This window comes from Sciurus carolinensis, chromosome 8, assembly GCF_902686445.1.
Source record: "Sciurus carolinensis chromosome 8, mSciCar1.2, whole genome shotgun sequence".
NCBI classification, from domain to species: Eukaryota; Metazoa; Chordata; class Mammalia; order Rodentia; family Sciuridae; genus Sciurus; species Sciurus carolinensis.
Window position 1 is genome coordinate 23,594,648 of NC_062220.1, and position 14,439 is coordinate 23,609,086.

Genomic DNA, 14,439 nt, shown 5'->3' on the forward strand with positions numbered 1-14,439 from the left:
CCCGGCTCTAATCTATAATTCTTACGTCTTTCCATTCTACAGTTCATGCTGCCACAGTCTGCATAGCTCTGAAATACGTATCATTGAATGTATCTCTGTACTTAAACATCCCTTTATAGCTCTTCATTGCTTGAAGTAACCTACAAGCTTCCTAGCAAAGATTTCGTTTAAGGATTTGAATCCTATCTACATCTTTTACCCCTCCCATAGGTCTGATGTACAAGACATTCTGCAATTATTTCACTTCTCCTAAATAAGTCATACTTTGTTGTATTCTTGTGTTTTTGCTTGTGCTGCTCCCTCTTTCACAAGTGTCCATTTTCTCACACTTACCTTTGCAGGCTCAGTTTAGTATTAGTCCCAAGTCTTTCCCAGGCTCTTCCTGTCTGGAATAAGTGCTCTTCCTCTTTGCTCCCACAGCATCCTGAATTTATCTGTAATAAAGGCATCACAATGTTGCAGTCAACACCTTCCTTGTCTCTTCCTAGGTAAACTGTGAACTTCTTTTTTTTCTTTTAATTTTTTTGTACTTGTAAATGGACAGAATGACTTTATTTTATTTGTTTATTTTTATGTGGTGCTAAGGATCAAACCCAGTGCCTCACACATGCTAGGCAAGTGCTCTGCCACTGAGCTATAGCCCCAGCCCCTAAACTGTGAACTTCTTAAGGTAGAGGAACACAACTGGGCTGAGCATGGTAGTGCACACCTGTAATCCCAGTGGCTCTGGAGGCTGAGGCTGGAGGATTGCAAGTTCAAAACCAGCCTCAGCAATTTAGCGAGGTCCTAAGCAATTTAGTGAGACCCTGTCTCTAAATAAAAATATAAAAAGGGCTGGGGGTGTGGCTCAGTAGTTAAGCACCCCTAGGTTCAATACTGGGTACCAAAAAAAAAAAATTACAATTGATTTATTTTGGTTCCTAATATGTCATAAATGTTCAGTAAATATATTGAAATAAACAAATACTGACTTGGAGTGATTAGCATACAAAGCACAGAGGGTGTAAATATACTTAACATTCACATTTCCATTTTTAAAGAGCTGACTGCCTCAGGGACAGACAAGATCTGCATATAAGAAATTATAAGTAGAACTACAAGATACTATATACATACACCTAAAAACAAAAACGAAAAACAAACAACAACAATAAAAACCACCAAAGCCTGTAGACTAGAGTTTGAAAAGTCTTCTCTTGAGAAGCTTGATCTGAACAGTAACATAAAGAAAAAAGATTCAAATATTTAGGGAGAGTGTTTTAGGTATGAGGAATAAAGAGAGGAATGCTCATTGTGTTTGTAACACTCTGTTTGAGGAATGGGGTGAAAATGTTGGCTAAGGAAAAGATGGATTAGGAGATGCTAATCAGGTCAGTGTATATGGAGCATACAGGGTAGAAAAATAAATTGGAGCAGATTGTGTTTAAGTATGTCTTTGTTCTCATCATTCTCTGTCTTCAACATAGAACACCTCCACATTCTAGACTGCCTGTTCATCACAAATTTCCTGTGTCTCCTCCAGAATCCAGAAGAGAATCATTAAGATATTTTCCAAATGGAAAATTTCCATATCAAGGAATTTTATCTACTTCCCTAATGTCCTCAAAGGTATTGCTCACCAAGTCTTTCAGATCTCTCTCTCTCTCTCTTTCTGTCTCTGAGAATGACGGTCTCACTCTGTTACTCAGCCTGACCTCCTGCCTCAGCCTCCCAGGCAGCTAAGGCTACAGGTACACACCACCATGCCCAGATAGAAATATTTTTATTTTGAGTGTTGTTTTTGTGTTTGTGTGACTTTTTTTTTCCAGCCTGGGCTCCCACTTGGATAGCTCCTTTTTATTTTCGCTTTAATATATATTCAAACTGAACTTACAGTTCCAAAAAAATAAAAATTAAAAATGAGGGAGGAAGAGGAGGATGGGCTTATTAGTCTACTTCTTCAGATGGGAACTTTAGGGTTAAGCTGTCTAGTTCCAAACTCTGGATCATCATCTTTAGACCATTGAACTAGACATAAACACTAAAAAAAACACCTCTTGACCTGAACACAGAGCATTTTCCCAAGTTTGTGTTCTTTACGGGAACTATACATCTATACTATACATTTATGGGCTATACATCTTATGGAAGTTCTCCTTGATTGTCAAGGTCTCCAACATGTGCTTCCATTGGGTCTGCCTACCGTTATGTTTTACTACTTAAAACAACAATCACCTTCCAGGAAGGTGGAAAGTTTCACACACTGTCCTGCAAGGAGACCCGACTCAAGCTCCACCCTTTTAAGGAAGCCTCTTCCCTCAACCTAACTGACCGGTTTATTTCTCTAAATGGTGCACTCCACATCATTAACCTTTATCTCCATTTCTCATTGTCTATGCATAGAAAACCCCCTCAGTACATATCCACACTTTTTTTTAGCTTCTCAGTCCTAATCTATGGATGGGTGTGGTTGTATTAAAAGGAGAGGAAAATTAAAAGATGGCAGTTCCTTCAACTTTCTCCCACTACCAAAACATGCGAATTCATTTATTTAAGATATTCATGTAGGTAAATCTCTCCACTATCATGGATTTAGAATGTCACCTTTAAATCCTTTGGTTAATACCCTCCGCTTTACAGATGAACAAATTGAGAACTCCCAAGAGATAAAGTTCACTTCATCAGCATGTATGTCATTGTTGCTTCACAGTTAATAATCATGTCTGCTCCTCCCATTGGTCAAATAAACTTAAGTTATTGCAGGCAAGGATCACCATGTTTTGTGTATTTTCTCTATCTACAATATTGTCTATCAGTCTCCTCTTGTTTCTCACACAGGATCAAGAAGGCTGGGCACACAGTGTGTGCTAAGGAAAGAATGTTTGAATTGAACTGAATCACTGCAGGACCTGGACCATTTAGAGACACTGAGTTTGGACTTGAGTGAATCCCTGCCTTAGGTTGGCCCAATTAGCAGTGAATAGCAATGGGCGAAGAGAGATATGGCAAGTGTGTAGTCTCGTTTGCTTAACTAAGTTATAAACACTGTTTTATACTAGTTTACTTTTTATCCCAAAGCACTTTGAACAGTGCTAATCACAGAGTAGAACCTCATTAAATACATTTTAATTGACTGTTTGCAGATCAAAAACCAGAACCTGGTCTTTGTTTCATGTAGCAACTATAGTCAAAAAGAAAGCACTAGATGAGCACTGTTGGACTAAAGAAATGTTTTTCATGTAGTTCGAGGTCTTACATTGGACTTGAAGAAAAGGGATCCTGTGCTGCCATTAAGATTCCAAAGAATCATTTGAAAAAGCACTAAAGTAAAAATTGTTATTTATTATTAGATAACTTACAGCAGTAGGCCACATCAGAAGGGCACAAATTTCCAGATGTTAAGTTGAATTAATTTATTTTGGTCTATCCACAGTGGGTGTCCTTCTTCCCTTGGGACCATTTTTAAGAGCCCGTGCTAATGGGGCAACTGGTAGTCAGCAATAGATGGAAGTTCTCATCCCTGGATGGGATTTGATCCTGAATTCAGGATTGTTTGCACCATGCTGTAGCCAGTTGATCTACCAACTACTTAGCTTGGCTATTTCTACTTTTCTTACTTTGGACCTTTTTCAGCTAAGCTCACTTTTAAAGAAAAGAGGTTTAGTTGAGGTACTTGCAGAATTCTTCTGAATTTAAGCTAGTTTAACCCCCAATCAGAATTCTCTCTGAAGAGGAAGAGAACCATTTATTTGAATCATTAACCTACTCTTACTAATAAGTATCCACTATATTCAGGCAGTGAATGGGGTGACAAAGAATCAGGGAATCCAAAATACTTTATTATTAGATATTGCAACTTCTGCCCTTTCCTCCCCTTTTTCCCCAGAGGGGGATAGGTGTCTAGCGAGGTATAGGAAAGTAAGCGAGTTTGAAAATATTTGCCATTAATGGTTAGTTTTACTACCTTAGTTCTACAAAGACAAACTTTTAGATGTGGTTAGGAAGATGAGATAGACAGTAATCTAAGCAAGGTCAATAAGAACAGGAAATTCAGTTGTGAAGTTCATCACTGGCAAAGACAGTGCCATTTCCAGGAAGAGTAGGAGTAGGCATTCAAAATAGTAGCAGGTCTTTAAGGGTATTCTGAGGGTCTAGCTGCCCAAAAGAATTTCTTTAGAAAGTCAACTACAGCTCTTCTTTGGGTGATTTAAAACTCCTATCTTAGAAGAAAATAATTCATTTGGATGTTAGTGGATCGCTTAGATGTCCCACATATTCAACCTTTTAAACCAAAATTTTCTCCAGCATGCAGACTGGATAATGAATATGATTCTTACTAAACATTTAATTTGTGATCACCTAATTAATAATCTTCTCAATTAGGCTCCTAAACTTAGTTGAAGGAGACTGAGAACATCCAGAAGGCCAGGACACTGAATCAGCAAATGCAACTGGCTATTCTGCCTCTTTTTCAGATTTCAAAATAGCAAACCAAAGGTATCATCAAACAGGCCAGTTAAGCCTGAGAAAGGAATGGCTGCTGATGGTGACGAGGTAAGGAAAAGCAGTAGAACAAGTTCACGTGTAATCTTCGGGTTTGCTTAGAGTACTTACCAGCTGGGGCTATAGATTCTGATGGGAAAGCAAAACGGGGTAAAGGATGATATAAAGAACAATATTAATTTATCTCATTTTGTGAAAGAAGCATAGAAAAAAAGAGGATACAAAGACACATCAGCAACAAATCAGGGTGTGGAGCCCAGGACCCAGAAACCTATCTCAGGGAGTAAGGGAGTGTTAACCCCTGATTTACCTGGACTGTAAAGCTACCTCTTGTAGCAGAGCTCCACTAAGCGTCTTGGTTGCTTTCCCAGCATTAGCATATTCAAGTGAATTTTCCAGGCCAACTTTCATTTCATCAGCCAGTGATAATGCAAGTCAACATACAAAACTAAAAACATATTCCAATTTGGACAATCTTGTGGGTTTATTCAACCACTGGAGACTAATTTGGAACAGAGATGCAATTCCCTCAGAAAAATTCAGGAGTTAAAAACATTTTCCCCAGGGACTTTCTCTCCTAGAATTAATTAAAAAAAAAAAAAAAAAAAAAAAAAAAAAAAAAAAGAAAGAAAGAAAGAAAGAAAGAAAAGGAAAAGAAACAAAAACAACAACAATAACAAAAAAACCTTAAAAGAAAAAAATCTTCTTCATACCTTTCTCCCCAGTAAACTTTTCTTAGATTTCTAGTAGTTAAATGTTACATATATTTGCAGAGCAGGTTTTTCATAATATACTTTTGTTTTGAACAAACAGGTTTCAGTTTTCTGAAAGGTAATATAAATTAAAAGATTGTAGCTTTGGATTTGTCCCATAATTCATCTCATCCATATTCTTTCCAGTTCTCTTCCAACCCCAAGAATTGCCAGGTTCTGGCACTTTCCTCCCAGAACAGAGTAAGGACTGGTCTCCCGTGTTGTGTCCCATTCTTAACTACTTCCCTTTCCTCTGTTGGCCTCCTCACTTTATTCACCTCAAGCTTGTCTCTTTTTCCCTGTACCCCTTCGAACCATACCACCTCCTGGTGGGTGAAGCAATCTTTAGAAATGCTGATCCACAGAAGTTCAAAGCCAGCCTCAGTAATTTAGTGAGGCCCTAAGCAACTTAACAAGACCTTGTCTCAAAAGAAAATATTTTTTAAAAAGGACTGGGAATGAGGCTCAGTGGTTCCATGCCTTTGGGTTCAATCCCTGGTATCAAAAAAAAAAAAAAAAAAAAAAAAGAAAAGAAAAAAAAAAAGATGGGTGTGGTGGCACACACCTATAATCCCAGTGGCTCAGGAGACTGAGACAGGAGGAAGGAGAGTTCAAAGCCAGCCTCAGCAATTTAGTGAGGCCCTAAGCAACTCAGTGAGACCCTGTCTTTAAATAAATACAAAAAAGGGACTGGGGATGTGGCTGGGTGGTTAAGTGCCCCCCCCGCCCCGATTTCTGACTTTGCTAAGGCAGAAGAAGGTAATTTGGAGCTTTCAACTCCTGTGTTCACACACAACGCACTCCTTATGTTCCTCCCTTGGGTTCATATTTAACTAACCCAGGGCTAAGCAAGAAGGAGGCAGCAGTGCTGGGAGCAGCAGGCAGCGGATGAAAGGCAGGGGATGAAGGAGGCTCAGCTCCTCTGCTACCAGAGGAGACACTAAAAAATTCACGAATAACTAGCATTACCACCAGCACAACAATGCAAAGAAGTAGACAGAAGCAATACTAAAATTCAACTACTTTTTGGAACATTTTTGGAAAAAGAGTATTGTAGAGAGAGATTCAAAAATGCAGTCTCTTCTGCCTTCCTCTGTGGGTTTGCTCCCAGCCCTGTTGACAGACTGGTCCCCATGGTCCCCTTGCATCCACAACCCTTGGGTTGTTGCCCTTTTGTGACTTGCTTTTCTCCTTCAAGATGGTCCTCCAGGCTGATTGCCACTCCATCTCACCACGACAGATAGGGGAAAGGCAGAGGAAGGGGTGTGATTCCTGGGGGTGATGTGTCCCTGTCAGAGCTTGGATGCTGTGCTTGTCGACTTCACCTTGGAAGAGCCTTACCTGACATTTCATAAGTCTGGTCTGCATTTCCCTTTACAAGCTTCCCTCTCAGAACCCTGCTCTCCTTGCCAAGGTTCTCATTCCAGAAACCCAGAGTGCAAAACATGAAGGCCAGCGCCCTCGCTAAGTGTGCATTAGACTAAGGTGAGGTAGGGAGAGGACTACTGTTTAAATGGGAGTAACTTGAAACCAATATTTCTTCTTATTGTCTTTAGATTTTTGATTTCATCGGGCAATCCAAATTTGTCCTAAAGAACCTTCGGTACTACTCGGTTCATCCAAATTTGGTAGGTAGAAAAATGTTTCCCCAAGAGATCTCTAAGGATGAGTTTCTGCAGCAGAGCAGAGGCCCCCTGCAGAGTACTGCTAGTCCTCCATACCTCCCAGGGCTGCGGTCCCTTTCCAGGACAGTGAGGCAGAGCAGCCCTGGGAATATAAGGTTTGAGGCAGAGCTTGGATCCTCATGGTGAGGTGGGAGGGGAGCTCTGTGCAGAAAGTGGTCCTTACAATTGGTATTTTTTCATTTGAGAAAAAAATATTTATAATCAAGGAAAACATATTTATAATCCAGGTTCTCCCTCTCCTTTCCCTGCCTCTTATCCTCCTATTGCGTGAAAAGCAAATTTAGTGGGCCCGCCCTTTGCCCACCCATGCTTTTAAGTGACATGCTGTGTGTTTCCTGACGGGATAGCTTTTCCTTTCTAACCTTGTGCTGACGAATGCCTGTTAGGGCAGCTGTGCCTGCGGAGAGGTGTTAAAAGGTGGGAGGTAAGGGAAGCCACCATGCTCCTGAAGAGCTCTGAGCAACGGGCTTCGGTCCCTGGTTTAACTCTCTGCCTCAGAGATGGTAGTCAAGACAAGGCCAAGAACATTGAGACACATAGAAACTTCTTGGTTTGCCCCATTGTGCTGAGTACTGTGTTACATTTTATTTTTGAAGAATTAAATCATCTTGTTCCTGTTCCTGTGTGAACGTTTTTGTTGCCTTTCCCCAGTCCCTTAGTCTATTTGCAGGGGAATGAATATATTGAGAGAAGTTGGGGACAGAGAGCTTCCTACGGTTTTGGGTCAACAGGTTTTGGGGCAGATTTGCCCAGTCACTGCTCAACTTCTCACCTTACCCCACGGAGAAGAAAGATTAGCCAATCGATTTGTGAGCCTTCTCTTGACCTATTCTCTTTGTCTCTCTGGAAACCTATCTGCTCAGGCCCAGTACTATGAACCTTTGAAGTCCACTGCACTGCAGAAATTCCTGGCTCAAAACAGGAAAACCACCAGCTTCATGTTAAAAGTAACAGAGTTTGATCAGGATCTGACCTTACTGATTATGACCAATAACCCACCTCCCTACTCAATCCACCAGCAAGAAAAGGACAGCACTCCAAAATACTTTTCTAAGGAGTTATTGCTTGAGGTAAGGCACCCAGGGAGTTTCCTGTAACCCCAAGTATGGACCCTAAAGAATTAGGAATTAGTCTGGACTAAGGAACTAAGAACATGGAGAATGGTACTCAGAAAACTACCTCTTCCTTCTCATTGCTGGACATATGCTTCACAAAACAGAATCTGAAAGACCTGGCAAATAGGCAGAATAGGAATTCTGTCAGTATAGGCCATGAAACTTCATTTCAGGGAGAAGGTGGGATCTTAATTAGAAAGTATTCTTCTTTGGTCTTTGACCAAAGACATCTGAACTAAGGGGAAACTGTCCGCTGGCTTTGTAATCAAGAATAAAACAGTAAAAGATGAATCAGGAAATGAGAAATGAAGACTGGCAGATATCTAAATGGGAAGAGAGTAAAGGGTAATGTTTTACACCCATTGCTTTTGGATGATAGGAAAAGGAAAGAAGGAATTTACCATTACAATAGATAGATATTTGGAACTCCCTTATAGGCTAATGATGTTCAAATGTCATTCAATAAACAATTGCTGAGCATTCAATAAGGTAAAAATCAGAATATAAAGATGATTACAGAACAGTTTCCATCTTGAAGGAACTTGGAATCCAATAGATAAAAAAAAAAAAAAAAAGAGAGAGATAGAAAAGTAACTCTAACCCACCAGGACATATGAATAATTGAAGAATATACAAGATACAGAAGTAACATAGAATTGAGAACAGTATCTCTGTTGGGGAAAAGGGAGTAATCAAGGAGGTGACTCAGGACAAAAGAATAGGAGAATGTTTCAATCAGAGGGAAGTGTGAAGGCAAGGAGACACGAGAAAGCCAGGCGCATTCAGGGAGATGCAGAGAGTAAATGGTAGGAGATAAAAGGATGTAATCAAATTTGCGTTTTAGAAAGGCATTTTGCAGGTTGAAGAAGGTGCATTAGTTGTTGAAGAGACAAAAACTAGAAAGATTAGTTTTGATGTTACTATAATAGTCAAAATGAGAGATGCTGAATATTTGAACTAAGTCAATAGCAGAGGAAATAAAGCAAATTGATTTAAGAGATATTTAGGCATCAGGGTCTAAGAAAGATCTTGACAGCCTTGAAAGAGGGCCTAATCTAACAGGAAGAAATTAAATGAGATAAGTGAAAGTACAAACAAAAGAATTTTGATAGAAATTAGATTCTGGAAACGTGGTATCCCAAGAGAGACGCTTATAATAAAATGTGGTGCATTTGGAGTTAGTGTTTCCTTAGTTCTTAGATAGATGGCAATCAGAGTATCCTCTTCAAGTAGAAGATAAAATGTTAATATCTTATGGAATATACTGACAAAGGAATTAATGAATTCATTGCCTGTGGTCTCTCGGGTGCACTTTGAAGGTAAGTGCAAAGGTCATTTATCCTGTTAATGGGTATAATGTGCACTGAGAGAGAAATAAATGCCAGGCTAGGATTGCCCTGCTCAACACAGAGAAGGAAATACAAGGCTAACATGTAACCTGGGTACAGGAAGAGTTTCTTGCAACAGCTGGTACTTTAGGAGCCCTCCAGGTCAGGTGCAGAACTTGGTCATATTCATGAGCAAATTGTGGTGCCAGTTAAATTGTATTAATGGACAGAGTTAAGGCTCTGATTGTTAAAGACTGGAATGTGCAATATCTACAATGGCTCTTTAATATGCATGCTGCATCCTCTCCTTCCCTGGTTGGGAAAGACAATTTTTTGTGAACTTAGGATTGTATAAATGAAAAGCATTCTTTTACCATGCTCACGTCCTTGTACAAGAGTGTGGGTTCTAGTAGGCAAATCATAGAATGTACCAAGTGTGTCTATCACAGTGATGACTCTTATAGTCCCTTTTAAGTGGAATGGCTCTACCACAGTCTCCTGAAGAAGGGAATGCTCTAGAGGGCCTATTTTGTACAGTTTGACCTATCTCTACCTTTAGCAAGTATCAGAAAGTATACCGGACCCAGCGAAGCACAATTCATAGGCTGGCTAGTGACCTGTGGTGTGGATTGGTACCCCAAACCAAAGGAACAAAAACCAAATCAAAATAGAAGTCAACCAGCTTACCAACAACTGAAGCTACTCAGATTCTTGTTTCTGGGCACCTGAATTGGGAAGGCAGTAGGAATGAAAGCAGAAAGGACACACAGAGTAAAGCCATGAACCAAACCATGAGGAAAAGGGGTATAGTGTAGGGGCCATGACAGTAGAGTATGGGTGACTTGAAGTTATAGGAAAATAGAAATATATAAGGAGAGGGGGGAGAGGGGAGAGGGGGGAGAGGGGAGAGGGGGGAGAGGGGAGAGGGGAGAGTGGAGAAGGAGAGAGGGAGAGAGGGAGAGAGAGAGTGTACAAGGTAGAGAAGAAGGAAGAAAGTAGGAGGGACATAGTGATATGCTAGGGTCAAGATGGTGGTCTCTTATAGTGCCATTTGGGATTCCAAATATCTTTTCAGTTCCTGTTTTTCTGCTATGAGATAGTTCTACTAAGATTTCTGCTTTTTTTAATGGTTGGGTCATTAGCTATGTCTTAGTTCCTAGACATACACTCTCTTTCATTAAAACTAGTTGAGGTAACAATTGAATAGATTTTAATAAAACTAAAACAAATTAAAGAGAATTTGTTCAAATTAAAGAGAATGAATTTAGAATTAAGAAATCATGGTTCGCTAGCAGCTTTAAAATTCTGAAAGAAAAAGCTTGATATACCAATTAATAGGCTGGTCATTCATTCATTCATTCATTCAAACAATATTTTTGAGCACCTACCATTAGAGATGCAAGCAATATATTAGTGACTAAAACAGTCTTGGTTTCAATGCAGTTTAATTCTAGCGAGGTAGACAGACTATAAGCAAGTAAACAATCACACAAAATGTATAATGTGATAGATGCCATGCCAAAGCAGGATAAATGTGAATGACATGTGAGTGACATCTTTAGATAGTGTAGTTAGGGAAGGTTCTCAGAAGTGGTAATGATTTTTGAGTAGATAATTTAACGGGGTTGGTGTCATGCAATTGCTACAGCTAGAATATTGTTTTCATTGCAACTTTCTTAAATGTGATAAATCAGGAGAATAAGGGAATCCAAAGCCATGTCATATGAGGAAAAGCTCAAATTATTGGTAATGTTCAGCCTGGAAGAAATAGAGCTTAGAAGGAACGTGATAGATTTCTTCAAAAATGTTAAGGACTCTGTGAAAGAGGAGTTAGATTTGCTCTGTTTGGATTATTGGGCAAAAGTTATAGGGAGATAGCTGATCAAAGATGAAATTGTTTTATGTTTTGTGTTGTTTTGAGACATAAGAAGACTGATCATTTGATAATAAAATTGAGAGGATAAAAGTATCAGTGAACAATTACTCTAGAGAACTTTTAAGACCCTGAAAATCTTTGATTCTATGACCTTTAGGAATGATGAAATTATTACCTCACAAAACATTCCATTCCATGGCCCTTTTCCCTGCAGATGGAGAAAGAAATGTCGATAATGTAGCCATCTCCAAGAAAGGAAGGTAGAGTCCCATGGAATCTATTTCCCAACTTGTTACCAATTCACTGATAGAGTTCTCTAAACTGGGCAACTTCCTCTGCCATTCACTTCCAAGAGCCGGTAGGCAAGTTTGATCAATTGCTTAGGAAACTGACCAAGCTTTGGACAAATCAGCTGGCAATGAAGTGAAAAGTGTTATCCTACTCAGGGCACTGCTTCCTATGGTTCTGGCTTGAGTTTCCACGTCCCTCTCTCATGGGTTTTGTTTCATCATGTTAGGGGAATCATGACAGTCTAGGAACTTGCTCCAACCTTCAAGTCCCAATGGACTGGGCTTACTTTCTCTTCTTCCCTCTGCCACAGGAAATTCATCACCAGCAAAAACCCACTGAGAACTTCTTCCTGCCTCTGATGCCTCAGAAAAAAAAGTTAAGATCCAGAATAAAACCAATCTTCCCTATGAAATGTTCAGATGATCCTACATCCAAGCGAGAACAATGGTTTAGGTGAAATCCTGGCTCTTTTTGCACTTAATTTCTTTTCTATTTTTTCCTTACTCATGTTACTGTCTCCTTTCAATACAATTTAACAAACTTGAAAGGGGGCTTCAAGGGATTTGGGATAAGTTTGTATGAAAGAGGGGACAATAAGAATGCTTGTCACGTAATTTTGGTTGTGGGGAACCTGTCTAATGGCTTCTCTGCATGACTTTCAACTTCATTTCCATGTTAATGGAAGAGAAACAGTCTTGCATAACTAGTTTTCCACTGACAAGGATTTTAAGAGTGAAGGAAAGTGCTGTATTCTAATCTGTGTTTTGAGGAAACAGGAAATGGACCCTTAGCACAGTTTAAGACTATAGAATAAGAGCAATGTGCTGTGAGAACAAAAAGACAAAAGAGGTTCTACTTGAAATTAGTTACTAGAGCAACCTTTATCTGGTTTGCAGAGGAGAAAAATTTTGAAGTTACTTCCAAGGTAACTTAGCACCAAGGGTTGTGGTGCTAAGTTACATAAGTATCTCTTGTGGCTGACTAATACTGCCTCTCTGAACCAATCAACAGCCTCTTGGCATTGTCCCTTCTTCTGCCTCAGAATCTCTGAGGATATAGCCAACTTTAAAGTGACTGGTGCCATTAACCCCTTGCCCTAAGGTCTACTAAATGAACTTCTGTTGTTGTTGTTGTTTTTAAGGTTTTCCACTGACAATGACTTCAAAAGTGAAGGAAAGTATTCAAAAGCGGTCGCTTTGAAGAAGCAGAAAAAAATGTACCCTCAGCTCAATTTTGCTCCAGTCTGTGAAAGAGATATGAGGAAAAATGGTAAGCTCTTCTCTTTCAGTGCAGTGGATTGAGATGTGGGCTGGTGGTGGAACCTACAGGGATTAGAGATGTGGGCAGATTGGCACCTGTCATGGTGGTTCTGGACAATGTTTTCCCTTACAGCAGAGAAGCTGAGAACTAAAAGAAGCTTAAGTGGTGCTAGGTTTTGGACCTAATCCTCAAATGTCAAGAAAGCACCAGTTTTCCCAAACTATATTATCTACTACTTTCATAGTTTTTGACATATCGATGTATTATTTGTTCTATTATTTATTTAGCAAAATCCTCCCCTCCACCCTTTGGCTGATGAGGATTGAACCCAGGGACTACTGGTACATGCTAGGCAAGTGCTCTACTTCTGAGCTATACTCCCAGCCTAAGGATTTAAATTTTTTTTTTTTTGTCCTGCTGGGCATGGTGGAATCCTGTCACTCCACTGACTGACACAGGAAGATTACAAGTTTGAGGTCAACCTGGGCAAGTTAGCGAGAACCCATCTCAAAATAAAAAAGTAAAAAGGGCTGGGTAATGTAGCTCAGTAGTAGAGCACCCCTGAGTTCCATCCTCAGGACTACCAAACAAACAAACAAACAAAACACAGTCCTAAATACCATAGCTTTGACATTATGGTTTTGATATACAAAGATATAAAGTGTTTACCTATGTACAACTTAAAACCACCCCAGATGTACACATATCATACTTTGAGGAAAACTGCTTTAGAAGCACAAAGGAAAAGCCTGTGAGTCTCAGAGGTCCACAGATCTCTTTGGGGTTGGGATAGAAGATGGGGTAGCAGAAGTTTGGGATAAGGTTGTATGGAAGAGGCTGCAATTAGAATGCTCCTCACATATTGTTTTTCATTTAAGCACACTTATGGGGTTCCTACTAAGTTTTGGATGCTTATCACACACCAATGACAGCACGTTCAATATGTGAGATAAATGGACTAGACCACAAAGAGCCTTGTATATGATGTGAATTAGGGTTTGGCTTTTCACCATTAGGCAGTTGGGTCCCACTGGAGGATTTCGGGTATTGAATACAGAAATGTTAGTCACGTAACTGATGGGTTCCTAGGCTTCACCAGTCATAGGTTCAGAAGGAGGTTCATTTCTCCTACTGGGCTTTTCTCCTCAAGTCATTTCTGAGACTCCCTAAAGTATCTTTACCTGCCCCACAGAACCATCCTAGTGATGGTGTTGACACCCTTGCCAGCCATCCTCAGTCCAGTCATGGCTTCAGAGGCATGAGGTCACATTGTATCATCCCTCGGTTGGCTTCTTTAGCCTTCTCTGGTCCTTCTTTATCATTTCCCACCCTCCCCTACCCCATCTCCACTTACTGCCTTTCCTTAACTTCTCTTATACAACTAAAACCAACCTGTGGTATGAAACCAAACTTAACTGATGTAGGAAAAAATCTGAAGAATAGCAGAGTGTTTTTCCTTGCATCAAAAGGGGCTACTCTTAGGCTCAGCCTCATTCCAACCTCCGTTTCTTCCTTCCCAGCTGGCCTCCCTCTGGTTATCCATTCTTGGGAATCTCCATGCTTATTGACACTGTCTCTGTCCAGCTCCCAATACCTTTTCTCCAAGGAAGGGGCTGAGAGTCTAGTCAAAAGCCTGTTTATTTTCAGTCC

General features: G+C 40.0%; 1 protein-coding gene across 1 annotated transcript in view; it reads left to right on the plus strand.

Moving 5' to 3' along the window:
- The window catches only part of Tsga13 (testis specific 13), a 43,308-nt gene that overhangs the window by 27,569 nt on the left and 1,300 nt on the right, over positions 1 to 14,439 (plus strand). Inside the window, exons 5-9 of the mRNA XM_047562102.1 lie at positions 4,455 to 4,533; positions 6,791 to 6,862; positions 7,783 to 7,989; positions 11,840 to 11,982; positions 12,671 to 12,798. Of these exons, the coding sequence (XP_047418058.1) occupies positions 4,455 to 4,533; positions 6,791 to 6,862; positions 7,783 to 7,989; positions 11,840 to 11,982; positions 12,671 to 12,798 (629 nt within the window). The remainder of the gene's footprint in view (positions 1 to 4,454; positions 4,534 to 6,790; positions 6,863 to 7,782; positions 7,990 to 11,839; positions 11,983 to 12,670; positions 12,799 to 14,439) is intronic.